This window comes from Mytilus trossulus, chromosome 9 (genome assembly GCF_036588685.1).
Source record: "Mytilus trossulus isolate FHL-02 chromosome 9, PNRI_Mtr1.1.1.hap1, whole genome shotgun sequence".
In the NCBI taxonomy this organism is placed as follows: domain Eukaryota; kingdom Metazoa; phylum Mollusca; class Bivalvia; order Mytilida; family Mytilidae; genus Mytilus; species Mytilus trossulus.
Genome location: NC_086381.1, coordinates 30,924,442 through 30,951,037, shown reverse-complemented (window position 1 = coordinate 30,951,037; position 26,596 = coordinate 30,924,442). Strand labels below are relative to the sequence as shown.

Genomic DNA, 26,596 nt, shown 5'->3' with positions numbered 1-26,596 from the left:
AGCATCCTACATATACTGACTGTGGAATCTTTGAGGAATACTATTAAGTTTAAATTACAATTTAGTGCACCATGCATGACAACGTTCATCAATTGGTTTACGTCTAGTAACCACGTGTTTAACACCACCACATTCTGTATGTATGTGCCTGTCCCAACTCAAAATATCTATTTTTAATATAAGATTAATTTTTCGAACTGAAGAACAAAAAGAATTAGTAACTGCGAAAATGGTACATTCGCATACTAAGAGTGTGCCCTCATTTGTAACAACACAGTGGTAGTAACACAAACCTAAGATAAAAAATATACAACAAACAATGCATTTTTTTTATATCCTTCTAGAGATACCTATAATTGTTTTTTAGAAACAAATACGTACAAATTTTAAGGAGTCGCTAAATTTCAAGTCATAATCTACTGGTTTTTTTTTAAGTAACGCATGTTACGGTTGCAACTTCCTTATGCTATATCTAATTATATTAAGGAGCTTTAGTTTGTAAACCCTCGAATAATTATTATAATAATTAATAGGTTTGACTTTATAAACGTTTGGTTACCAACAAACCTGATGGAGATTGTTCCAGTAAATAAACATATGTTGAACGCATGGTAATCAGCATACGGAGCTTTGTGTGCCATATAATACAGAAACTGGAAGATGGTATCAAGTGTGTTCGATGAATTTAATAATAAGTAATATATATCTTAGATGTAATACCTATTATATATACATCTATGGATATACTAAAGAAATTTTTGTTACAAATTTTGAAATCTAGAACTTTTACAAATTTTTGAATTTTTTGAAATACTAAGGCTTTTCTAATTCGGGAATAGATTACATTAGCTGTATTTGGCAAAACTTTTATGAATTTTGGTCCTCTATGCTCTTCAACTTCGTAATTTATTTGGCCTTTATAACTTTTTTGATTTCGAGCGTCACTGATGAGTCTTTTTGTCCGGCGTATATACTAAATTTAGTCCTGATATCTATCATGAGTTTATTTATAAACTACTATGCCAAAGAAACGTTATACAATTGATTTTATGAACATTTACCAACGGTTAAAAATACGTCGGCGACTTTTATACAAAATGACATTTTTCGATCGGTTTGGGCTGCTATTTGAAGCAATATCATTCAGACAATACAAAAAGATGCCCATATATAACCTATCTGTACTACTTTGAATAAGTCAAGGCCATCAGATAGTTTTTAAAATGCCCGATCTTTTTTCAAAAAATATATTAAGACACTAGCATGCGAGTGTATATTGTTGCCATAGTCTACTGATCAGAAGCTGTTAATATGCGCATGGTATCAACAATTTTGATATTGCATGCGCAGAATGGAATCTATATACCATACATATAATAGTTGAATAACCTTACTGTTCCAGTCATATGAACATATGCTTTTAAATCATTCATCGGTGAATAAATAATTGATCTTTCTATAAATAGTGCATACGTATTTTATTTTTCAATACACTATAGCTTCTTCCTCACAACGATAAATAAAGCGTATAAAGTTGAGAAGACACATAGGTAAGATTAGAACTATTATAATGGTCAAATACTATCACCCGACGACATTTTTTTGGACAATAACTGTATATCATTATGGTTTAATTTAACTATGATACTAATGTGTTAGGAAAATGATCAAAATCTTCTTCCGGGTGAATAATCCTTTCATATAAAATGACTTGAATGTCATATACATCATTTATCGCCATTTAAAAAAACAGCATTTGCAAAGATATAGTAGCTATGATGAGCAGCGAAGCTATACTGGTTAGTGCAAAAGTTACATTACTGTTCAATTCGTGATAAGCAGGTACATAATAGGGCCAAGAGTAACCGGGTACTTGAGTACTCGCTCGGAAAGCTGAGTACTCGTGTACTCGCCTGGCAGGCCGAGTACTCGGATACCCGTTTGCCTTTTTTTTTTTTTTTTTTTTTTTTAGATATTTATTAAATATTAACAGATTAAAGACAATCTTCAATATTTAGATCTGTTTTTGAAGACGCAATGCTGCGATTCCACACTTGCAGCTACTCTTCCCGAGGGTATCAGCTTCAGCCTTAGTTCGGCGGTACGTGTTAATACACAGTTAAGTCGGTTTTGAAATGCGTTATACATGAAATCATAAACAGTTTCGGAAAGAAGCATTAGATTAAATCCGTCATACATGTTTGAACGTCTGACACGCTGCAAACATAACTTGGTTCTCCTGTCTAATTTCATTTCAAAGTCGATGGAAAATTTTAAAATGAGGTTCGTTTACCAAATTCTTTTTCTTTCCTTTGTTTCAGATAAAGCACAATATGAATATAAATGATCTACCGGCAGAGATGCTGATCGAGATATTCACTTATGTACCAGAACGGGATTTCCTTAGAAATGTTCGCCATGTCTGTCAAATATGGAATCTCATTTCAACGTCACCAATCCTTCGACAAAATGTGGATATAAATAAATACATGGATTCATACGCCTATCCTCTGAAATATTTCTCGGCCATACAACTCTTTATAAGGAAACTTGTTATGCATTCTACATATATACAGACATTCGAGAAACATCACCAAGATGTGAAATTTGAAAATCTTAAATCATTGCATATAACTAGTAAGGTGCAATGTACTTGGTGGCCAAATTCTATATTCAATAACTTTTTCTCTATGTTTCCAAATGTTCAGATAATCAAGATCACCCCTGAATTTTATAGGGATGCTGAAAATTGTTTATATGCATTGTCTCAATTCTCGATCATTGAATTAGACTTTGGATATTATCATGGTAGCAATTCGTATGGTTCACCAGGCAACCTACACTTGCACTATAGGATTATACAATTTGTCAAAGTTCAAAGAAGTTTGAAAATCTTAAAACTCCGGGCGTCGGACTATTTTGCGGAAGATACGGTGGCGCAAATTCTTGAAAAATGTCCAACGTTGACTTCCTTGTATATTTCAGGAGCCTATGTATCAGCGGAATCCTTCAAAATCTCGACAAATGTTTTGGCTTTAACCGAGTTTTATATAAAATCAAAAAACGAGTTTAAAGATGACGACTTAGAGGCATTAACAAAACGTGCTCCATGTCTAAAAACTCTAAATATTGAAGGTTGCAGGTCGATAACAGAACGTGGATTTCTCCATATTGCACATAATTGTTCTCATCTCAAGAGGCTGTTTATTGGAGAATTAGATTCGAATTGTGTAACTGATGTAGAAAGTGACATCATCACAAAAATAGCAAAAGCGTGTCCTCATCTAGAATTTCTTTCTGCAAATGGCTGTTCAAAACTTGAAGACGATTGTATAATGGATCTGGCTACTTCATGCGGCAGTCTTCGGGGTATAAATCTAAACGGTTGTACCAATATTACAGATGTTTCATTTTTTGCACTAGCTGACCATTGTCCATTACTGAATGTGTTCGAGTTACGAAACAGTGTTATATCTCTCAAATGTGCAATGTATTTGATACAGCATTGCAAAGGTCTTACCAAATTGAATGTGTCGAACTGCAACAATATTGAGGACAAAAATGATTCCGAACTTGAAAATATGTTGGAGGCCCAGACTCAAAATAGTCAACCAAGAACTAAATCGTCAGTCAATAGTGAACCTGATACGGTGTCTATCTCCCAAATGCATTGTTTCCACTCTCACTTGAAAGACTTAGATCTAAGTGAAAGCATGCATGTTACAAGAACGTTAGTGACCAAGTTAACTAGAATATTACCAGATCTGATATCCCTCAAGTTGTCAGTATCGGTTGATATTGAGTCGGATAAGGAATGGTTCCAGGAAATATTTGAGAACTGTGTGTGTTTATCCGAATTCAAACTATCTACGATAACAATTCAGAGGCAAGATTACCTAAAGTAATAAGTGTAATGAAGGTGGGATTTTAATATGCTTCTGGCATTTATGTTAGTTTACCATTCAGCGTTGATTGCTATTCATGATGGGTTTTCATAATGATGCAGAAAGTTAAGGGTTTTGCTGTCTTCAAGTCTTACTTTCATATGATTTTATTTGACTAATGTATGTCATATTTAGTACATTAGTTTTTCTTTTTGTAAAAGACAAAAATGAATAAATTGTGCGAACAGTACCACTGGTCAACCAACAACTTCTTACTCATGCTCAGCACCTATTAATTCTTACAAGTTTAAGTGTGGTTATTTTTGTTTGCCCAATGGTATTTGTCTTTCTTTTTTGACGACATATAGATACTTCATCTGTACGAAAAATCCAGTTTTGTCTCTACACACAAATAAAACTACTAAAAAGAGTGTTAAAAATAAGCCGATGCATGGGATAACAAGTCACCAGATACCAAAGAAAGAGAATGGATGCAGAGAACTACATATCACCGTACTGCCTTGAACTATCAAGCCCAATCCGCAAAGAAAACTTTAAAAAGCCCCGGCATCACAAAAAATGAAACAAATCTTACAAAAGATAAAAACAACGACATGATTTATGCAAAAACAATAAGAAAAATCAAATATGGCAAACAGGTCATAGATGCATATTTTCGAGTGGTATTTTGGTCTTTGTAAGAGAATAAGGTCAAGCCTTTCCATTCTATGAAAGAAAATATAATTGTATAGTACATTCTCCTAGCTCATGACAGTTGGATTTGATGATACTGTCAGAGGGCAAAAGTATTTCACCACTTGAAAATTTTGCTATTATATAATACATCTATATCAAGAACACTAAAAACATTATCCTTCAGTTATTTTGTCCAATTTGAATGAAACTTTAACCGATAAACGAAAAAAAGTTTACGGTCTGCAATTTTGTGCCATTATTATGATACCTGTGTTTGATAAAATAATGAAGGAAATAACTGTTTAAAGATGATTTTGAATCAGCATGAAAGAAATGGATGGATATAGGAAAAGATAATACTTGGTTCACTACTTTTCAAAAAGAGTTCTTTTCAGATCCAACCGTCGAGTAATCACAATCATATTTCGGATATAACTTCGATTTAGTCTTTAAGCAGTCAATTGTACATAAATAAATAAACTATTCGTTTATAACAACTTTTAATTATATTTTTATAATAAATGTATAACAACATGAATGAAATGACTTAGCCTTAAGATAAAAACAAAATATAAAATACAAATGACAATGAACATGAATGAAATAATTTTGCTTTTAAGATTAAAAACTAAATTAAGATTATAAATAACAATGAGCTTGAATGAAAAAAAATCTGTCTTTAAGAATAAAAATTTTAAAAAAAATGGCAATGAGCGGTTGTATAACTAGGGCTTTGTCCAGAAATTCACCCAGTCTCTACATATTTTGTTGCTTGAGTCTGGATTCATGGACATATTGATTTCATAGTTATTGTACATTCCAGAGGTTTTCCATGTAGCTACTGTTTCTGTAATATATAAAAAAAAATATCATTATGCATGTATTTATATATTAACTACAATAAAAAAAAATAATGAACCAATTTTTGTATTAATGGTTTTAAATGAGACGAGTTTACTGTTTGTATATACGAAAATATAGTAAGTATAGTATACGATAATAAATTATGTTGTACGCTTTACCAAGACGTCATGTGTTAACAAGCGGATGCCCTGTAGATCTTAGATTGATATGCTTAATTTCAGATGACTCAGTATGTATCATCTATAGAGTCTTTAGTTTCCTATCTTCATTTCAAGTTTATGTCTGTGTTTTTGTGTCAGTTATTAAAAATTATCGTTAAAAGAATAACCATGTTCTTAAGAAAATATTAGGAACTAGAAGAAGAATAAATGTTCTGCATGTATGTGCTAAAATTGTTTAAAAAAAGAGATAATTGGATGTGTGGTTATGTTATGCTAACTTACCTTTGTCTCCTTGTTGTGTACTCGCCATGTACGCTCTGTCACAATTGGCTGCTTTAGAACATATGGCACTGATCATACGACTCTTTCCCATAAGTGTTTGAACTGTGGCAGCATCATCCTGAGAGACGTATATACTCTTTACAGTCTTTTCTACATTTCCATTCTAAAACGATTAAATACATGTAGGTATAAATAAACAACGAATTCTGTAGACAGAGCAAAGTCTGAGTAGAAAATGGTCCTTACAATCACAGTTTGACTTCAGTTATGTATATTTACTTTATTTCTTGGAGCGGATAAAAGATGCATAGAATACACGTTAATTTCCCAGCATCTCAACGTAATAAACAAAAAATCAAGAAATTATGTTACTGTAAGTAGTTTGATAGTCTCCAAGGCAAAAGACTAAGATCAATATCATCATATGTCAGGCTAGTTTAAATAAGTCACTATTAAAATGAATACCGAGCTTCAAAAATGTCTTAGACAGATCGTGATCTTGTGCAATGCCAACATAACATTGCTGTTCAAACTTTTGGTACAAAATATAGCTGTTTCAATACAAATCGGTAATACATATTCTATATAGTGAAACTTTGAATTGATGTTTATTGTTTAAAGACGTTTGCTTATATTCACCTTATATTTTTTTCTGAAATTGATTATTTTTATAATATTTCTTACATTTTTTAGAGCCTCTAAATCTTGTTTCACAATGTCCATGGTTTTTGTATCGTCCATCTCGGCGATAAAACAGAACTTGACACTTCCGCTTTTCACGCTGATTGCACCTAGTGCCTGAAAGGAAAATCAAGATCAATATATTTCAACATAATGATAGCTTGTCTTTAAGGGCTGATTTTTACCTATCAAAGGCTGGTAGTTTTCTCCGGGCACTCCGGCTTCCTCCACCAATAAACATAATGGCCGCCACAAAATGGCCTAAATGCGGTACTTAAAAGTGGCGTTAAACACCAAACTTCAATTTAGTGGCTGGTTCAGGGGGTCCGGGGATTGGACCCTCTCCATTTTTGACGATCAATGCATTTGAATGGGGACATAAGGTTAAAAAAAATATCCTAGGTTGGAACCCACAACACCTTTTGAAAATATAGCTGGATCCGATCCTGTCTTTCGTCATGTGTCGTATTAAATTGGAACAGTACTAATTACTAGTATGTCGTTCATCTTTCTAAATGTACAAGCAACTTTTAAATAGGAAATATAAATGTTATATTTGCCGCTTGACACTTTATAACATCGGCCAATCATTTCGTTAGTGCTTAACACTGGTGGGTATCTCGGGATTTGAAACTTACAAAATGTCCTACATTGTTTATATGTGAACATGATTATGCTAATAACACAAAGAACAACTTACTTTGACAAAATTTATAAATAAACGGAGTAAAAAAATAAATTCGAATGTGTTATATGTTTTGAAAGAAATTTAAATTTGAAAATGTCTTTTTAAAACTAAAATTAAGACATTGTGACAAATGAATTAGGAAGTAGTTTCGAAGCACATAGCTGTAACATCAAGTAAAAGATGTTTAACAAATAATTATTCAAAATAAGGCACTCACCGCATTAACGTCATATATGAAGAACGACGTATTGAAGCCAACAGCTTCATTGTTCACCGTGTCACGTGACTTCACAAACACTACATCCAAACCATCGCGGTATATTGCGCTTTCCGCTACAGCCACATTGCCAACTGTGTTAGTCCATGTTGTATTAATGAAGTTCTAGAGCAAACAATATTATGAAGAAAATATAAATATACATAATAAATTTGGAGAATACTTGTGAGAGTAAAGAATATGTCGTGGATGTGCAATTGTCTATTGGATGAAAGCGTTCTTACTCCTATTATGCTCTTAGTCGCTGGTACTAACTAAATCATATGAATTAGGGAAAGTTTTAACAGGAAAATATACACCAAAGATCTCAACATTTGATTCCAGTAACTGTCAGCATTCTCTCTTATGCATCATTGTGTTGTATGGATTTTCATTAGTGTTGTCTTTGATATTAATTTTATCAAATTACTCTCAACTTTTAGTCTTAGAGTTGTTGTTTTTTTAAATTTAAGTAGTGTATAGAAATCAGTCTAAATAAGACAAGTATGTTATACTCTAGATTAATTTGTATTTTGTATTGGTTGGGTTGCTTATATCCTCAAATACTTTAATTACGAGAATAGAAAATTACATTGGCCACAAACGTTTTTTTCTAATTGATATATACATTGACGAATTAACAAATGATACGTTTAAATCCTCAGGGAAAGATGTATTACTATAATTCTTATCGTGTTCCTTTTTCTGGTAAAATAATTCCTCTCGTGTTCCAGTGTTTTTTGTTTGTTTGAACGTTTCTGACGAATGCAAAACCAGAAAGGCAGTTTGAATGCACTAAATTTATTTAAAAATAATGTATTTGGCATGATTATTCATGACCATGACTTTGAATATAAATGTCAAAAAGAAGCTCAAAACCAAATACATTTTTTGACCGAACGAAAATTATAAAATATGAATTACAGGAATCTAGATAAATTATAAAGGGTTTGAAAATTATGTATAGCGCTCTTTATTGGAACTAACAATTTAATATAAAGATATACCATATCATCCGAGACAAATAAAGTTATAAACACATAAATGTATATATGTATCTGATAACATGTAATCAGTACAGCTAATATTCACCAGGTTTACGTAGAATTATAATAATTAAAAAACTACAAATATACAGAGTTATGTGAAAATATTAATTTTGTTTTATAAAATTAAACCGAGTTGAAGTAATGAATTGAATTCAATTATACAATATTATATGTCCTCTTACCATTCTGCGTGCATAGTTTCTCCATTTATTTTTGTTTTTACTTTTCCAACTCGCCTGGCAAATAGCAATTGCCAAACAACACACAAACAAAACCATCAATTTGTTCATCTTGAATTTCAAGTTTCTTTTCCTGATACAAGTTTCTGTTTTGACAAACTCTGTTTTCGACTATGCTCTTATATACCCTGTAGAACATGTGTCATATGGTCATTATGCAAAGGTTCATCCGTAGTTCTTACATGATTAGATGTCTTAATTATCCACATGGTTTCCCTTTGGCTAAAACATCATAGATTCTTATCGTCATGTTTGTTTACAAGAAACCACATTGCGCACATGCTAATGCACGTGATGTATATATTAAGAGCGTGTGTTTTGTAACGTTACTGACCTTACTATTAATTAAGCTACTACTAATTACTACAGATTCCAAAATGTATTTTAGTGATCCATTACATTCAGTATTCAAAATCGTTATATTTATATATATAAGAGGCAACGACTGAGATATGCATCTCACGCAAACTCATTTCAAAATTTAAAAAAAAATAAAAAAATTAATCAAAATAATTGAAAAAAAGTTGATTTACTCAATTTGAAAGGAATTTATTTTTGTTGTATGTATTTTGTAATACGTTTGACCTTCCTTCTAGATTTTTTTGGTTAACATGCTGCGCTAAAAAATTAGAAAGACCATATACTGTATGTTTTTTATCAATGTACGTCTTCGTGGTCATCATTTCAAAGTCTACATTTTATTTATGGTAATATTTTCTAATGAATTCTTAGTGTCCTTTGAAAATTTCTAGTCTTAAACCTGAGCCCAAACAACTTATTATTCGGCATCTTAACCTTCGTTTTTGGTCGTATCAGTAACCAGATTCGGATTTTAAAATTATGTCTTATACATTGAAATTAACATCTTACATTTGCACATCATAAATACCAATTTAAATGAAATACACTCTTTAAATAAACCTGACATAATTATTTTATGAACCTTTAATTTTTTTAATGGATATGAGGGAATGTGTAGTCACTTCATCTTTTAATTTTTCTTCTCCACAAATTTTAATTTGTCTGTTACATGTTAGGAATCTCTGTCAGCGGTAGTTTTACTGTGTGTTTGTTTTTTCTACATTGGCTTGAGGTTTAGGGGGAGGTTTGAGATATCAAAAATATGTTTAAACCCGCCGCAAGTAGCCCATCTCAAGTCAGGAGCCTATGGCCTTTGTTAGTCTTGTATGATTATTCTAAATTTAAGTTTCTTTTATAAATTTCAGAGTTTAGTATGACGTCCATTTTCACTGAAAAAGTACACATTTTTGTTTAGGGCCATCTAAAGCACACATTTGGGTGCGGTATTTTCACGCTGACTGTATCAAAGACCCATTGGTGGCCTTCGCTTGTTTCCCGCTCTTTGGTGTGGTTGTTGTCTCTTTGACACATTCCCCATTTCCATTCTCTCTTTTATAATTTGTCATTGTTTATTTTGAGTCTGACTACGGAAAAGCAGCTTCTATAGGACTTAAATATAAATTTATCAATTTTGATATATAAGACTTTAATTCTCTGTGTTACATAATTTATCTTATCTTATATTTTTGTTTCTATTTACAATTCTTATCCAGGACTTAAATCAAACATGCTTTGATATGCAATTTAATTCTCAGTTTTGACTTTAAGTGACATGTTTTACTCTGATAATTAATTAGTAACAATTAACCTTTTCATAATTATAAGTTTTTAGATATTATAATCAGATAAGTAATTCAACTTAATTCTTTAAGTTCTAACAAGAGTTTAATCTTTGTCAGTGAACGATATCACTCTTGTTATTTTCTTTTTGTTATCTTTATTCTTCAATTGTTAGTTTAATTTTGTATAGATACTTTGTCTGATTTGATAAGATGCTGAATTATTGAATTATTCGTCACTAGAACCAGAGTTTGAAAAGTTAGTTTTTACAAGGGTTCCACTGAGTCCCAGAGTTGTCATTGCTATTCAGATTTTTTATCTGTTGTGTGTTTAGGTGATAAAACAGTTTCAGTAGCAGGAGGCTATTCAGTCAGGCTCTTGTTACACAAACCTACATGTAATGACTCCCCCCCCCCCCCCGGGTGACAATTCTCTAGAATCAATAACAAATGGTATCGTGGTTACATGAAGGTTTTAACTTCACCTTATTTGTTTTTCAGAAGACAGGATAATTTTCAGCATTAAGAATAGTTTGTCATCGAGTATCAAGCTAAGCTTCCCCAATGTTTATACTGAAATCAAAACCGCTCCAGTATAACGCAAATTGTAATGACCCTTACAAATCATAAATGAAGTCCGGTCTGGATAAAGTCACTATCAAATTTATTTTGGGGTTCAGTGTACAAGGACAATTGCATTGAGTTAAACTTTTATGATACAATAACACAGGGTAAGGGACGTGCATCTATTCAGCAAAAACACACAAATAGCAAAGGTACAGCACTTGTATTATTGTTCTTCTTCCCAAAGTCACAGCCAGGCCTTCAACACGGAGAAATATATCTCACCTCACTGCAAGTTTAACACGACCCTATCAAACTATGTAACACGATAATTTAGTTATAAAATGAAATGTTGTAGTACACTTTTTAACAGATAATTTTGGTGAATTCAAAAATGAATGAGGAAATTCGATATTATATTATATCTTATGTAATAAAAGGAATTTAAGACGATAGACTCGGGAAACTTTTAACAATAGGTCTATCATCATTTTGTTTCACTCTTATAGGTAGTAAAATCGTTTGAGTAAAATTTGAAAATACGCGTATTTTGAAGCACATGATTCCGAAAGGTTATACCAGGAAACGCACTAATGTTTAGAAAAGGACAAATTTTAGTTAAACGACCGGATAATTCTGGATAATGTTTGAATCATACAACTTCCTACTTGATTTAGGGAAAACTTGTTTTTCTTTCAGGACAAACTTCGTATTAGGATTAGAGTCAGAACTATCTTATACAAAACTTCCTCATTTAAATAATTTATATAAAAACTTGTTTACTTCATGTTTTTGTAATCTGGCGGGTATGTGTATACGTCAAGTGAGCCCTATAGCTATATTCACTTCTTCTCAAGTTGACCTAACAGGATGAAATTGAATTCATGAAAAAAAAAAGATTTATTTTTGTAAATTAAAGTCGTAATCGAAAAAAACCACTCTAAGGGATACACTTTATTCAAGTCATATACTAGTATATAAATGAAGTCTCACAACGAATATCTACCAGAATTTGTCATTACGGCACGCACGGATTATGTAGGGTACGGATCCAAACGTTTTGGGAACCGATAAACATTGTGTTCAATCGTATATTATTCATACGGATAAATTGTTAACATAGAACAAATAATGATTTGACAAATATTTATCATTTGTATGTAATAAATTTATGATTTCTAAAGCACTAGCTTATTCAACGAAATACACAACTGAGTTAATAAAAATATTAAATTAGTTCCTGTAAAAAAAGAAGAAAATAATATTGAGCAGGACAGCATATTGCTATATCAATACATCGGAACTATTCGACTAAGATCAATAATTGAAGCACATGCTCATAATAAGGTTGCTGTTTATTCCGTATATGCAAAACTTATTGTATACTAGTATAACACTAAATAACACTTTTTCCAGAAAATGTTACGATTCGGAATAACAGTTTTAACAAGTAACAACCTGAAATTTTCATAGAATTAACTAAGTCACTCTTTTTATTTGAAAATCAAACTACTGCAAAGTCATATAGGCTGCCTTATATTTATGAGAGCATGGTTCTCCTTTCATACCAGATTGGAAGTGCTGTCTACCGATTCTGTGAAGTATTTTTAAACTACGACCAGTGTTTGACTAATGATTGGGGTGTCAGACTATTAGGAATCTTACCAATAGGGTGTCGGTATAGAGGGACGACCCCTTGAAATACAAATCATAATGATAACAAATATTTGTAAAACAATAGAAATTATCTCATTTTTTTGTAATATAAAGGATTATATGAGGCTCTAGAATATCAAAATATTTGTTCATGTAACAACAAATGAAGAAATAGTACTGTAATAGCTGCATGTGCGTTTATTTCATGTCCGATTACTAGTATAAGAGAAAGCTTATAAAAAATAGAGACTGCTAAATGTGTGCTACGATAAAACTATACACAGCTACTTTTGCATAGGTACTATTTATGTACTAAAAATATGCAGTACTGGAAATTTACTTTTAATATTTAGTACTATTTCTTTACTTTAAAACTATTGTAATATTTAGGTACTTTTATTTTACAGTACTTGATTTATAGTAAATATTTTGGTACAGAAATAATACAATATTCCATGTTTGAAAATCATAACTTTAAGATGTTTGAAATAGAAAAACTTTCAAAATGCTGAAAATGTAACGGTAGTAACCAAATATCTATAGTACCTAAATTTCAAGTACAAATAAAGTACTGTAAATACCGGTACCTAAATATTACAATAATTTTAGAGTAAAAAAATAGTAGTACTGAATATTAAAAGTAGATTTCCAGTACTACAAATGTTTAGTACAGATATAGTACCTATGCAAAAGTAGCTGTGTATACATATGGAACTGACTTATTTGTTTAATTCCATCATAAGTTATAGATTCATTATATTTCATACGAAACAAGAAGTTAACCTGAAAGAAGCTGAAAACAATTTACTCCTATGTAAAATGTATCTTTAAAACAGTTTGATTCTGGAGCTTACATGTCAGAAACTGCTAGTAGCCCTTTGACTGTTTTTAATTCTAGTACATTTGTATGTTTTTGAGTTTAGTATGATGTCCATATCACTAGACTAGTACACATTTTTGTTTGGGAGCCAACTGAAGCACGCCTCTGGGTGCGGGATTTTCTTGCTGAGTTGTAGACACATCAATGACCTTCGCCTGTTTTCTCCTCTTTGGTCGGATTGTTATCTATTGGACGTTTCCATTCTATATTGTATCTTTGTTCATTTTGCTTAATTTCTTTGTTATATATTCTGACATCTGACTCAGATTCTTTTAAACTGAGTTTTACTATGCGTATTAGTGTGTTTATTTATTAGACTACATTGACTAGAAGTAAAAAGGGGGGGGGTGAAATTTCACTCAACATATTTTACCTCGCCGCATTTTTGCGACTGTTACATGTCAGGATTTTCTGTCCTTCGTTAGTCTCGTATTTTTTTGAATTTTAGTTCATTTATATGTTTTGGAGTTTAGCCTATGACGTCCATTGAACTAGTACACATTTTTGTTAAGGGGACATGCAGCTAAAGCCAACATCCGGGTGCGTGATTTTCTCGCTGCGTTGAAGACATATTAGCAGCCGTCGCTATGGTCGGGTTCTTGTCTCTTTGACATATTCTCCTTTTCCATTCTCAATCTTATTTCGAATTTAATGTGTCATTTTATGAATCATCTTCAAGGATCAAAATGTAATATACGCCTAATGTTTATAAGTGTCTCATAATCTATTGGAATTTTTTTATAACACACCCCAGTATATAAAACTCAAACGCAACGTATATTAGTGGTTATCATCTTCTTTTTCAAACCAATGTCATATTTATTCAAGTTACTAATTCTACTGATTACAAAAAACTACATGTACTTCCTCTTTTGAAGATAAACGCCTTTTTCTCATCCAATCAAAGATCCAACTGCAAAAAGTATTATTTGTTTTTATATCCATTATGTAATACTAACCATATACAAACTAAAAGTTTTAATAATACGTATATATGTGTGTCTTTGGCTAGCAGATGGCCAATATTTAATTCTCCAATTTGAAGGATATCTTTATTTACAAAAATACTGTTATTTTATATGTCCCTTTTTATATATTTTTGTTTCCTTAATTATATTATATTATATATTTATAAACATATCGATTTCCACATCGCCTTTTCCCTCGTCATGCTCTTGGCTGTAACAGTCTGATATATTCATGACGTTTAAACTTTGACGTGGTTTGTGTTACTCAATGTTCCGTTTTACTGAGTGGTGTCTGGAATTTTTTCTTTTTCTTTTCATCGTATATTTTTGGCCATGGTGTTGTCTGGTTTATAACGACGTATGATATTTGATTGTCTCCTTGATATTTGTGCTAATTTTTCATAAAATTATGAACTTTAGATCATTTGTGTCGTTGGGTTTCCGTCTATTTGTTTGTTACCCATATGTCATTTTATCTATACGTTATACATAATTAAATCCGAAACAAATTAAAAAAGTTTCACTTTGTTATGGTGTACGTCAGACGCTAATCGTTCTCACAATTGGAAAAGGCATAAGAATGGGTATAACAAATAACAAGTGAGAGGTTACAATACAAGGAGTGAAACATGCACAAATCACTACATATACCCGCAAAAAGCACCTCACATAATTTTTAGTTCCTTTTGGGGTTTATATGGCCTAATCCTTTGATATCAGTCTTTATTTATACTGAACCCATATCTTGTTATATTGTATAAGTTAGTTGTTATGTCTTGTTATATTGTATTAGTAAGTTGTTATATCTTGTTTTATTGTATAAGTTAGTTGTTATATCTTGTTATATTGTATTAGTTAGTTGTTATATCTTGTTATATTGTATAAGTTAGTTGTTATATCTTGTTATATTGTATAAGTTAGTTGTTATATCTTGTTACATTGTATAAGTTAGTTGTTATATCTTGTTATATTGTAATAGTCAGTTGTTATATCTTGTATAAGTTAGTTGTTATATCTTGTTATATTGTATAAGTTAGTTGTTATATCTTGTTATATTGTATTAGTTAGTTGTTATATCTTGTTATATTGTATAAGTTAGTTGTTATATCTTGTTATATTGTATAAATTAGTTGTTAAATCTTGTTATATTGTATAAGTTAGTTGTTATATCTTGTTATATTGTATAAGTTAGTTGTTATATCTTGTTACATTGTATAAGTTAGTTGTTATATCTTGTTATATTGTAATAGTCAGTTGTTATATCTTGTATAAGTTAGTTGTTATATCTTGTTATATTGTATTAGTTAGTTGTTATATCTTGTTATATTGTATAAGTTAATTATTATATCTTGTTATATTGTATAAGTTAGTTGTTATATCTTGTTATATTGTATTACTTAGTTATTGGGATTTCTTATTTTAGTACATAAAATACATTCTACATCAACTTTTTATACATTGTGACTCGGATGGAGAGTTGTCCCATGCATTGGCATTCATACCACATCTTTATACAGAATTGATTTACTAACCTGTTTCGCAAAGAACACCAGAAATTCCTACGGGGCACTCGCATGTATACGACCGGCCTTCAGGATAACAAGTACCTCCGTGTTGACATGGGTTTGTAGCACAGGGATCTTTGATATCTAGAAAAATAACAGACGCTTTCTCATAAAAATATACTCTGAGGTCATTTTGTATGATTTTGTTATATTTTAAATGTGTTAGCGATCTGAGGTCCGCCTCCGGGTGCGGGAGTTCTGGCTGTGTTGAAGTCCCATTGGCGGCCTTTATAACTCTTTAGTCGGGTTGTCTCATTGGCACATTCTCCATTTCAATTAAAATTGAGAATGGAAATGGGGAATGTGTCAAAGAGACAACAACCCGACCATAGAAAAAAACACCAACAGAAGGTCACCAACAGGTCTTCAATGTAGCGAGAAATTCCCGCACCGGAGGCGTCCTTCAGCTGGCCCCTAAACACATATATACAGTCTAGTTCAGTGATAATGAACGCCATACTAATTTCCAAATTGCACACAAGAAACTTAAATTAAAATAATACAAGACTAACAAAGGCCAGAAGCTCCTGACTTGGGACAGGCGCAAAAATGCGGCGGGGTTAAACATGTTTGTGAGATCTCAAACCTCCCCCTATACCTCTAACCAATGTAGAAAAGTAAACGCATAACAATACGCACATTAAAGTTTAGGTCAATAGAAGTCCGAGTCCTCTATTTTAAGAAATATCACATTATTATTACAGACATGAATCTCTATGAGAAGGATTGAGCACCCGAAATCACAGTCAACCGCCATATTATTCATCTTCCTGATTAACCACTTTAAGATCTTTTAATTGTAGATGTGTGCCTCCAATTATATATATAGGCTTAATGTTATGATCTTTAGCCTAAGTTTGTAATCTTTTAGCTCTCCGTTAGTTTTCTCTTTAGAAATACATTCATAGACTGTCATACAATTTATGCAGGGTATTCAAGCAATAGATTCATCACTGTTCACTATGCATTATTGGTTTTTATCATTGTTTAAAGCTGGACGATGAACAGAAGTTATTTATACATTTAAAAAAAATTAAAAAATCGATGGATAGTTAAATCATTAGCAATCCTGCCCCATTTTCTTTTTCCATACTTACTGCATTCAACACGCTTAATTGTATTCCATTCAAAGAGTTGTTTCTATAGTTCTTCAACGTGCAACTAACATGTCATTTTCCGAATGTGTCATCAGATTCTACATTCCCCTGTCCGATCATATGTGGTTGTGTACTACGTATGTGAACATGTACATCCCACATACCCTAATTCCGACCGTGCGAGGGCTGAAAAGCCAGTCAAGGTCGTTAAACACTCACATCATACCTCATATATAAGAGGGAAATAGCGGAACAACAGAAACGCCGAACTGCATTTTGATAACAACTGCCATATTCTTGACTTGGTACAGGACATTTGAAATAATGGTTGGTTGAAGCAAACCCCGCTCTTATGGCAATGTTAAACTATATCGCTCAAATGACAACATAACGTGACAGGAGTACAGTACAACAAATCGTAAGAATACTCAGGACTGAGACGTACATTAATTTTTTTCAAGATCACATATCGATCGAACATCCACGATGGTGAATAATGTGGTGTTTACGCACGAAACGACAAAATATATATCAAAATCGTATGTTGTATAAACATCTAATATTTCATCTCTATAAGGATTTTCTTAATTTGTCCCTAACAGAAATAACTGAACATTTCTATATATACAAACCAGTAGATTCGAAAATGGCTGTAATTAAAGCAACTTACCAAACCGGAAACCAATAGCAGCACCAACAACGCCACGGAGATCTTGGTGCAGTGAAATTTCGTAACCACCGCAACCTCCCATATGCATCTCAAATAAGAAATAGAAAGGAGAATCCATGTATCTGTTTTTCTGGAGAGATTGTGAATGTGTTGTCCATGCTGTTATTAGTGCTGAAGGACAACACTTTTGGAAATAACCTACAGGATCGGAATTGTTACGGTTAAAAAACAAGGTTAAATAACTGTTAGGATTGCTATCACAATTGGTGAAAGTGTAATCGGCGCCACCTGCACGATATCCTTGAACATTTCTGTTACTTGCGGTGGATATTGGAAGAAATCCCAGATAGATATATGGTCCCAGTTTACCATGGTTCTGGGGTTCTGCATAGCCATCATGTTTATTGTACTGGAATGACAAGGGCGTTGTATGATATCGATTCAATTGTGCAACTTCAATCTCCTTCTGAACACCGGAAGTTGTTATATGGCGTACGATAGCACGTGTTTTGTCTGTATACAAATCATCTATATTGATATCTACATGGGATTGGTTGGAAACAAAAGCATAGCCATAGTTTGAATGGAACTCACACCATACATCGTAGACTTGTTGTTGTTTATTATAAACTCGATATAAGCCTGTCTTACTTTGAGGATTTGAATAGTAGACATCTTGACAAGAATCTACAAAAAATAAATGGATTACTATCAAGTACTAAGAATGACAAAATATGTGAAAATTAGTGGTAGTGTAAGTATTTCAATAATATATGAATACAATGTGCAATATGAAAAATATTCAAACAACGATAATAAGGAAACATCTCAATAAATTTTATTTCAATTGATAAACACGTCTCAGTTGTTAAGGACAAACAGACATATTTTACTAGTTCACACTCTAAGTTATCAATATCCAAAATGTATTAAAATGAAGGTTGTATTACAATGTCGATGTACCTTTGATAACTATTTAAACAACTGGATCGATGCCACTGCTGGTGGACGTTTCATCCCCGAGGGTATCACCAGCCAAGTAGCCAGCACTTCGGTTGTGACATTTTATAAACGTCTTATTTACAAAAGGATGATTTTTTCGAAATACTCAGGATTTTCTTATCCCATGCATACATTACCTAAATCGTATTTGGCACAACTTTGGGGGATTTTGGGTCCTCAGTACTCTTCAATTTGTACTTGTTTGGCTTAGGAAGTATTTTGATCTGAGCTTCACTGATGAGTCTTATGTAGACGAAACGCGCGTTTGGTGTATTAAATTATCATCCTGGTAACTTTGATATCTATCGACATATTGTTAAAAAGATGTACCAAACGTTAAGTTAAAATGTTTTAAACACAAGTGTGCACTTGTAATTATACTTTCTAAATATAAGAAGATGTGGTATGAGTGCCAATGAGACAACACATAACCCAAGTCACAGTTTGTAGAAGAAAACCATTATAGATAAAAGTACGGCCTTCAACACGGAACCTTTTCTCACATCGAACAGCAATAAAGGACCCCAAAATTCAGTCGACATAGTCTCATTTTAGATATATAGTTTTCTACAGATATTTCAAAGAGAAAAATGACATGCTTACGCAACACTGCATCAATAGTCGGTACGATGAAAATCAACACTGCAAGCACCTTCATTTTGAATTATATCTATAAAAGGAAAGATCTAAAATTGGGAATGCAAATATTTTGAGTTAATGTGTATGTCACACAAGACATACACTGACGAAAATATTACTGAGAATACACTTGTTTTTATTATTATCATAAATACATGTAATAACAAAAGTACCAAATACAAAGATAAATTAAAAAATGGCGAGTCCATATAGAACTAACAAACACTTAAAATGGCGAGTCCATATAGAACTAACACACACTTAAAATGGCGAGTCCATATAGAACTAACAAACACTTAAAACATTTTGAAGCCCTTTGTCTCAGCGAAGAGTGACAATTTTTTACATTCTGTAGTTTGAAAAAAGATATTCTTAAGAACTTCAATACCTCTGTCTCTCTTTAAAATCTTATTTTTATTAAATGTATACATTTCGATCATATATTTAGTAAACTATTCCCTAATAAAATATGTCTTTCTCATAGTTATTGAGCACCAACATGATATGCAACATGAAAATTTGTGAGTGGGAATTACATTCAGATTTTTATTATCTTTCCATGAGTATCTACTTCTAAAAAATGTTGAAGGAATTATAAAACAAGTAACAAATATCACTTTTTGTTCATACAGTATGAACCATCCGGTCAGGTCCTAAGACCACATGAAAAAGCACAAATCTTTCAGTATCGAAGCTTGTCTATATCGATCATTACAAAAGTTTGGAAAATAATAACTGTTTACAAACCTGCTCAAGATCCTATGACAAAAGTAAAATTAAATTTTGATACATGACCGCCTTCATATTTGACCAAGTTAAAATATTTAGAAGATAAGACACACCATTAATCAATTCACAGAATGACCTACAGGTTGTAAACACACGACACATACTAGCCTATCCTAAACGCCACATCTAACACCCGTATCAATAAACTCATTATAGATACCTGGACTAAATCTTATATATACGCCAGAAGCGCTTTTCGTCTGCAAAAGACTCATCAGTGACGCTCGAATCCAAAAAAGTTTTAAAAAGCCAAATAAAATGACGTTGGAGAGCATTGACATCCTTTCCTGAAAGTGTTGCCAAATACAGCTAAAGTAATCTATGACTGAGGTAGAAAAGCCGTAGTATTTCAAAAAAATCAAAATCTATTATAGCAAATACTGTTATTCATCTTATTAAAAATCTAAAACAAAATAATATACCACCTTCTGGAAACCAAACAAAGCAACAAAAAAACCAGGAAATAAGAGCCACTTACTAAGCTAGATACCGAAAGATGCACCATTGACGACACTAGTATGATCTTGCTAACGTGAACGTTCATACATCAATAATTTAATTTTGGATGTAACGCGTCTTCTGATTGGCTGACGTTATTTTCTTATGAGCCCATAGACATAATTTAGCCATGTGACCATGACGTCATCAACGTTTTTTCATGGTTTTCTACGGTTTAAAATGGAATTTAGAATTAAATTATAAGAAATGACTGTAACATTTTTTCTGTCTATTCGAAATAACAAAAAAAATGTGGTGCACACTGTTAAAACATTTCCGTTTTAAATTTTCTTTCGGTAATGGATCAAATATTTGATTTTAAAAATCAGGTCTCCATGAGCAATTTAGTGCATTTCCATATTTTTTTTCTTTGTTAAAACATTCAACAACAGTACCAGGCTTAAAGCATGTTGTCTTCAAAAAATCATCATTGACGCTTGTCGTCTCGAAATGTGTTTTATTTGCTTTTAATAAATTTATGAATGTCTATGTTGAAAATTTTGATTTACGAAAACGTAACTATCAATTTCCGTTTAATAATTAATTTAATTATACTCTTGTTCGAATTAAAACTCATTTGTATAAAAAAAAAAGCGGAATATATCGAGAAGGGGGGAAGGGGGGAATAAACATCAAAATGCGATAGGGAAAATAAAGTAAACGCGTCGAAAACACGATATGTCCACAAACACTGTATTTAATCTGAGCTATAACAGTTATATTATAGTAGTCTCAGATTTAATCAAAACTAAATACTTGCTAATAATTCATGATATCAATGAATTAGGTTACCGAATGGAGAAAGTCTTTCGTTAAGATGTGAAAACCTTGGTAAGATTAAGAACTTTTCTTGTTTTGGAATTTTTGGTGTAAATACTCTTCAACTTCGTAATTAATTTGGTCTTCAAACTGTTTCAAATGTCGCAGAAACACGCACCTGGCTATAAATTTGTAAACCTGGTAACTTTAATGATATTTTTTTTCAAAACGTATTTGTATGAATTTGAAAAAAATATCTCAATTTAAAATAATTTAAGTCGTTTACAAGGAATTTGACATAGATTTCTGATCATGACAAGGTTTGTGATCTTTAATTATTTATAGGAAGAATAGAACCGTCTAAATGACTTAAGTAGGTTATCATTGTTTTTCCTAAGTTCTAATGACCAGATATAAATAGCCTATTTGTTTGAAGTATAAACTAGACTTAAACTAAACATCGGTCAAATCTCTGATAGTTACACAATCATTCGAAATCATACCATATCGCATTTTTAGCTCACCTACCTGGCATTAAAGGCCAAGTGAGCTTTTCTCATCACTTGGCGTCCGTCGTCGTTAACTTTTACAAATTCTTCTCCTCTGAATATACTGGGCCACAATCATCATTTGAGTATCTAGTATAAAAAATGTGTCCGGTGTTCTGGCCAACCATCAAAGATGGCCGCCATGGCTTAACATAGAGCAATGTGATAAAATGTAGATTTTGGATTATTACTCTGACATGGGGTTAAATTGTGTATCAAGTCAAGATCTATCTGCCTTGGAATTTTCAGACGAATCATACAACCGTTTGTTTGGTTAGAGCCCCTGAATTGGCAATTTTAAGGAAATTTTGCCGTATTTGGTTTTTATCTTGAATATTATTATAGATAGAGATAAAATGTAAACATCAATAATGTTCAGCAAAGTAAGACCTACAAATAGGTCAACATGACCAAAATGGCCAGTTAACCCCTTAAGGAGTTAGTTCCCTTTACAGTCAATTTTTAACAATTTTCATTAATTTTGTAAGTTTTTGTAAATTTTAACAAAGTATTTTCCTTTGTAACTATTGGGCCAAGTTCATTATATATAGAGATAATTGTAAGTAGCAAGAATGTTCAGTAAAGTAAGATCTACAAACACATCACCATCACCAAAACACAAATTTGTCATTAATCCATCCGTGTCTTTTGTATATTACGCACATAGACTAAGGTGAGCGACACAAGCTCTTAAGAGTCTCTAGTTTTTTTATACTGTTGCGTTGTTCATGTAGTTCTATTTATATGTTAGGGTTTAAACACTAGCGTTGAAGTTGTGTTTTAATTGATGATCTAGGTCTCATACACATGATAGAATTGGTTACTTCGTATTAATCTCTTCGTCATGGGTAAAGTACGGTTGTACAGAAATTATAACGTGATTCCGCGTTCACTTGAAATTTCTTCTGATAGTTTTCCTTTTTGAAAATGACTTATTTGTTATTTTTTGTATGATAAGCAACTGGTAAATCTTAGAAGCCATACAGATATAGAAACATTCTTCCTTGGTCATCGTGAATCAAAATGGAAAAATAAAAAAAAAGACAAACAGGCAAATAATAGTACAAAAGACATAACATAGAAAACTACAGACTAAGCAACACAGAAACTAACGACTATGCAACACGAATCCAACCAAAATTGTGGATGATCGCAACTGCTCCGGAAGAGTAAGTAGATCCTGCTTCACATATAGCAATGTGGTAATGAGATATGAATATGAACTCTGCTATGTCACATGCTGAGTGCCTTCAATGTGCTAGTAAATAAGTTAAAAGTCCTTCCCATACAAACCATTCCGACTCATAACAGACCAGTCATTGCTCTTACTCATAAATGACGCATGTGTATCATGAATATCATTTTCCATAACCCTAAACTATCTAATTATCAAATCATTAATCTCTATCAAACTTGTTTCATAATTTAAACTACTAATTAATTGAAATAACGGTGGTATATCAGTTGATGTTTTGTGTTTAAACTGATTACAGAAAGACAATGAAAACATGGACGAAAATAATAAAAACTAACATTTTATTAAATGCTTTTTACGTAACAATCATGGCACATAGGTTGATATTGTTTGGCATTCAACTAATTATTGCACTCGGATTAATTATCAGACTTATATACTTAATATAAAACTAAACCAAACAGCAAGTAAATATATTTTGATTTTCTGAACAAATCACAACCTAATAAAGCTTTATATTAGTCGACACATATACTTCTTAAAAAGGGATATGTTATCTGTATACAAAGCTAGTATTCCCAGACCACTAACCAATTGAGTTGCTACATATCGATAGTCTAAATACACTGTATATTGTTACACAAAAACTATGCAAAATATATAAAAACAACTGTTTATTGACAGAACGAATATATACTTTTGACCTAGGTGGGACTTTCATTTGATGTATTGAAACATTCCTGTATGATTTTAAATGATTTTGAATAAAATGATGATTATAGTTGTTTAAATATGTACAGGTTTATGATGCATATATTTCAAATATTCAATTGCAACAAAACAACTGCCTTCTTGGAATATAAGATATTGATATTCAAATATGAAAATGACATAAATGTACAGTTTCTATTTTTAAAAATCTAAATTTTGCTTCGATACCATTAATCACAAATCCAATTTAGATATAATAAATAATGTTTCATCAAATAATGTTTCATCTTTTGCATAGTCACGAAATAAATAGATATATAACTTTGGTATAAGAATAAAAGAAGAAAATTTCAAGCAGTCATATATATAATTGAAAAGAAAGGTTATAATTTATCATTCCAAAAAATTGCAAAAAACAATATTCATAGAAAGTATTACCAAAGCATATAATTCTCTTCAAAAGTGTGAAATGATGAAACAGATTTATAACTAGTTAACTGATGTTAAACAGTATATTTCAAAATTTGTATCACCAACTGCTTACATACCAATCAAAATGCAATATTTCAAATATAAAAACAATGAACAAGTTAAAGAATTGCACTTTTATAAATGGCAAGATTTGGCTTATGCTGTGTATACAAATCAAGTACAATGTTGTTATTGTTTTTTTAGAATAAAACATTCTCAATTTGAAACTGAAAATATCTTTTCACTCTTCATATTTTATGTGCAAGCTCCTTTGGTAATTTTGTATGACCACATATATAAAGTTTATACTCATTTCTTATCAACATCATGATCTTATTCAACTCTGCCTGCAGAGTAAAGATAGTTGTTATATAAGACAAAACCGGGCAAATGTATACATAATAAGCTGTGAATCAAAAATATAAGATTTTTGTTTTAAAAAGTGAAGATATTAAAGGTATTTCAATGAGAAGATACAAATAAAATTAGACGATATTCAAGTGTTATGTTACAATATAATATGTTATCAAAATTAATTTAACAAAAAATGGACTTGTAAAACTCTTAACAGGTAAGGATACAAGTTTGTTATATATCTGGAACATGAACCACGGACCTTTATGATAATCATAAACACTATAACTTGACTCAAACCATCTCACATAGGCGATATTCCTGATTTCTACATGACTTTCCTTTACAATAATATGAATCAGAAGAAGATTAATAGTTTTAACAATTCTTTTTTTTGTTCCCTGGTAAAAGTTGATCTAGGTCTCCTGTATCTTGGATTGTAAAATAGCAGAAACAGATAGTTCAAATCAATCTTACAAATTATAGACAGAAATATAAGTAATTTGTTAGACTTTCAATGTAACTAATGAAAATTGTTTGTTTTATTCTAAAATTAAGACTATTTTTTACAAAAACACAATAATTTTGAGTTCGGATAAAAAAGAAATTCATTTAATGGAACATATCTCAAATAATTCAATTCTTTGCTGGGATGTGGTAAAAATAAATCCTTTTTGTTTTGTAACAAGAAAACAAGAACAGTGACCCCATTTGTCTTTCTTCTATAAGTCCATTATATAAGAACTTTCTTCTAATATTTTTATAATGACATTCTATCTGCTAGTTAAGTTCTATTTACATACAACATGATATATATATATATATATATAAAATCTTAACAGAATCATACAATTTTCACAACCTGTAAAGCTTGTAAAAATGTCCTGTGTCCTATACTTGAGTAAATTGTTGAAAATAACATGATATTGATTAAATATCATAAATATGAAATATACTATCGTGCACCCTTTAGATTAACCTTAAATTATAAGACTAAGGATATTATCAAAATGTTATTGTTCATATCTGTGGCTGGTTATCTTCTTTCGCTGATGTTGTAGAAGAGCTCTCAATGTTTTACCAGCATTACCAAAGTCTTCTTCAGAGGCTACAACAAAACAAACAGAAATTTGTAATATTTTTTTTTATATTAACTTATGAGTACATACACAGTTACTTAATTGAAGTATCTTACCTTTGTCAAAGACAAGTCATGGCAGCAGTCAATACACACATAGAAGTTTTTGATGTATTTAAAAGGAATATTTATGATATAAGTGTGACTTCAGATTTTCCGAAAGAATTTGCTTAGTTAAATAAATGTACCCATACATCTGTAAGAACATACATCAGTAATTCAGCCTGTAATTCTGTTATTCAGTGCTTTTCGTTTGTTTATGTGTTTCATATTTGTTTTTCGTTCATTTTTTTTACATAAATAAGGTCGTTTGTTTTCTTGTTTTACATTGTCTTATCGGGGCCTTTTATAGCTGACTAAATGGGGTATGGGCTTTGCTCATTGTTGAAGGCCGTACGGTGACCTATAATTGTTAATGTTTGTGTCATTTTGGTCTTTTGTGGATAGTTGTCTTATTGGCAATCATACCACATCTTCTTTTTTTATATTCTCACAAATACTGTAATGTGTCTATATATCTCTTATGATATCATTAAACTTGTAGAAAAATTCTAACGAACAACAGGGTAGAATTATAACAATACTTTTAATTTAAAACAGACTAAATAATTAAATGATACATTGTGTTTATATATGAGACTCAGTGTACTAT

At 31.5% G+C, this 26,596-nt stretch overlaps 4 protein-coding genes across 13 annotated transcripts in view; 1 reads left to right on the top strand and 3 right to left on the bottom strand.

Moving 5' to 3' along the window:
* Positions 1 to 1,465: 1,465 nt before the first annotated feature.
* LOC134685548 (F-box/LRR-repeat protein 2-like) lies at positions 1,466 to 4,989 on the top strand. The gene is made up of 2 exons (XM_063545335.1): positions 1,466 to 1,550; positions 2,322 to 4,989. The coding sequence occupies exon 2, from the start codon at positions 2,334 to 2,336 to the stop codon at positions 3,903 to 3,905; it is 1,572 nt and encodes a 523-aa protein (XP_063401405.1). The 5' UTR covers positions 1,466 to 1,550; positions 2,322 to 2,333; the 3' UTR covers positions 3,906 to 4,989.
* A 78-nt stretch (positions 4,990 to 5,067) lies between these two features.
* LOC134685549 (uncharacterized) lies at positions 5,068 to 9,030 on the bottom strand. The gene is made up of 5 exons (XM_063545336.1): positions 8,744 to 9,030; positions 7,474 to 7,638; positions 6,572 to 6,685; positions 5,888 to 6,050; positions 5,068 to 5,427 (listed from the first exon to the last, which is right to left on the bottom strand). Exons 1-5 carry the CDS (start codon positions 8,849 to 8,851, stop codon positions 5,306 to 5,308), a joined length of 672 nt encoding a protein of 223 aa, XP_063401406.1. The 5' UTR covers positions 8,852 to 9,030; the 3' UTR covers positions 5,068 to 5,305.
* Positions 9,031 to 14,337: 5,307 nt separating this feature from the next.
* Positions 14,338 to 20,284, bottom strand: LOC134683806 (uncharacterized). Its single transcript, XM_063543111.1, has 5 exons — positions 20,229 to 20,284; positions 19,446 to 19,512; positions 17,841 to 18,527; positions 16,041 to 16,157; positions 14,338 to 14,453 (listed from the first exon to the last, which is right to left on the bottom strand). The coding sequence occupies exons 2-5, from the start codon at positions 19,498 to 19,500 to the stop codon at positions 14,434 to 14,436; spliced, it is 879 nt and encodes a 292-aa protein (XP_063399181.1). The 5' UTR covers positions 19,501 to 19,512; positions 20,229 to 20,284; the 3' UTR covers positions 14,338 to 14,433.
* A 3,310-nt stretch (positions 20,285 to 23,594) lies between these two features.
* Positions 23,595 to 26,596, bottom strand: part of LOC134685545 (epidermal growth factor receptor kinase substrate 8-like) — a 69,895-nt gene continuing 66,893 nt past the window's right edge. For all 10 annotated transcript variants that reach the window (XM_063545324.1, XM_063545329.1, XM_063545327.1 and 7 more), the window contains one exon: positions 23,595 to 25,914. In XM_063545324.1, coding sequence (XP_063401394.1) covers positions 25,820 to 25,914 — 95 coding nt within the window. In that variant the 3' untranslated portion in view covers positions 23,595 to 25,819. The remainder of the gene's footprint in view (positions 25,915 to 26,596) is intronic.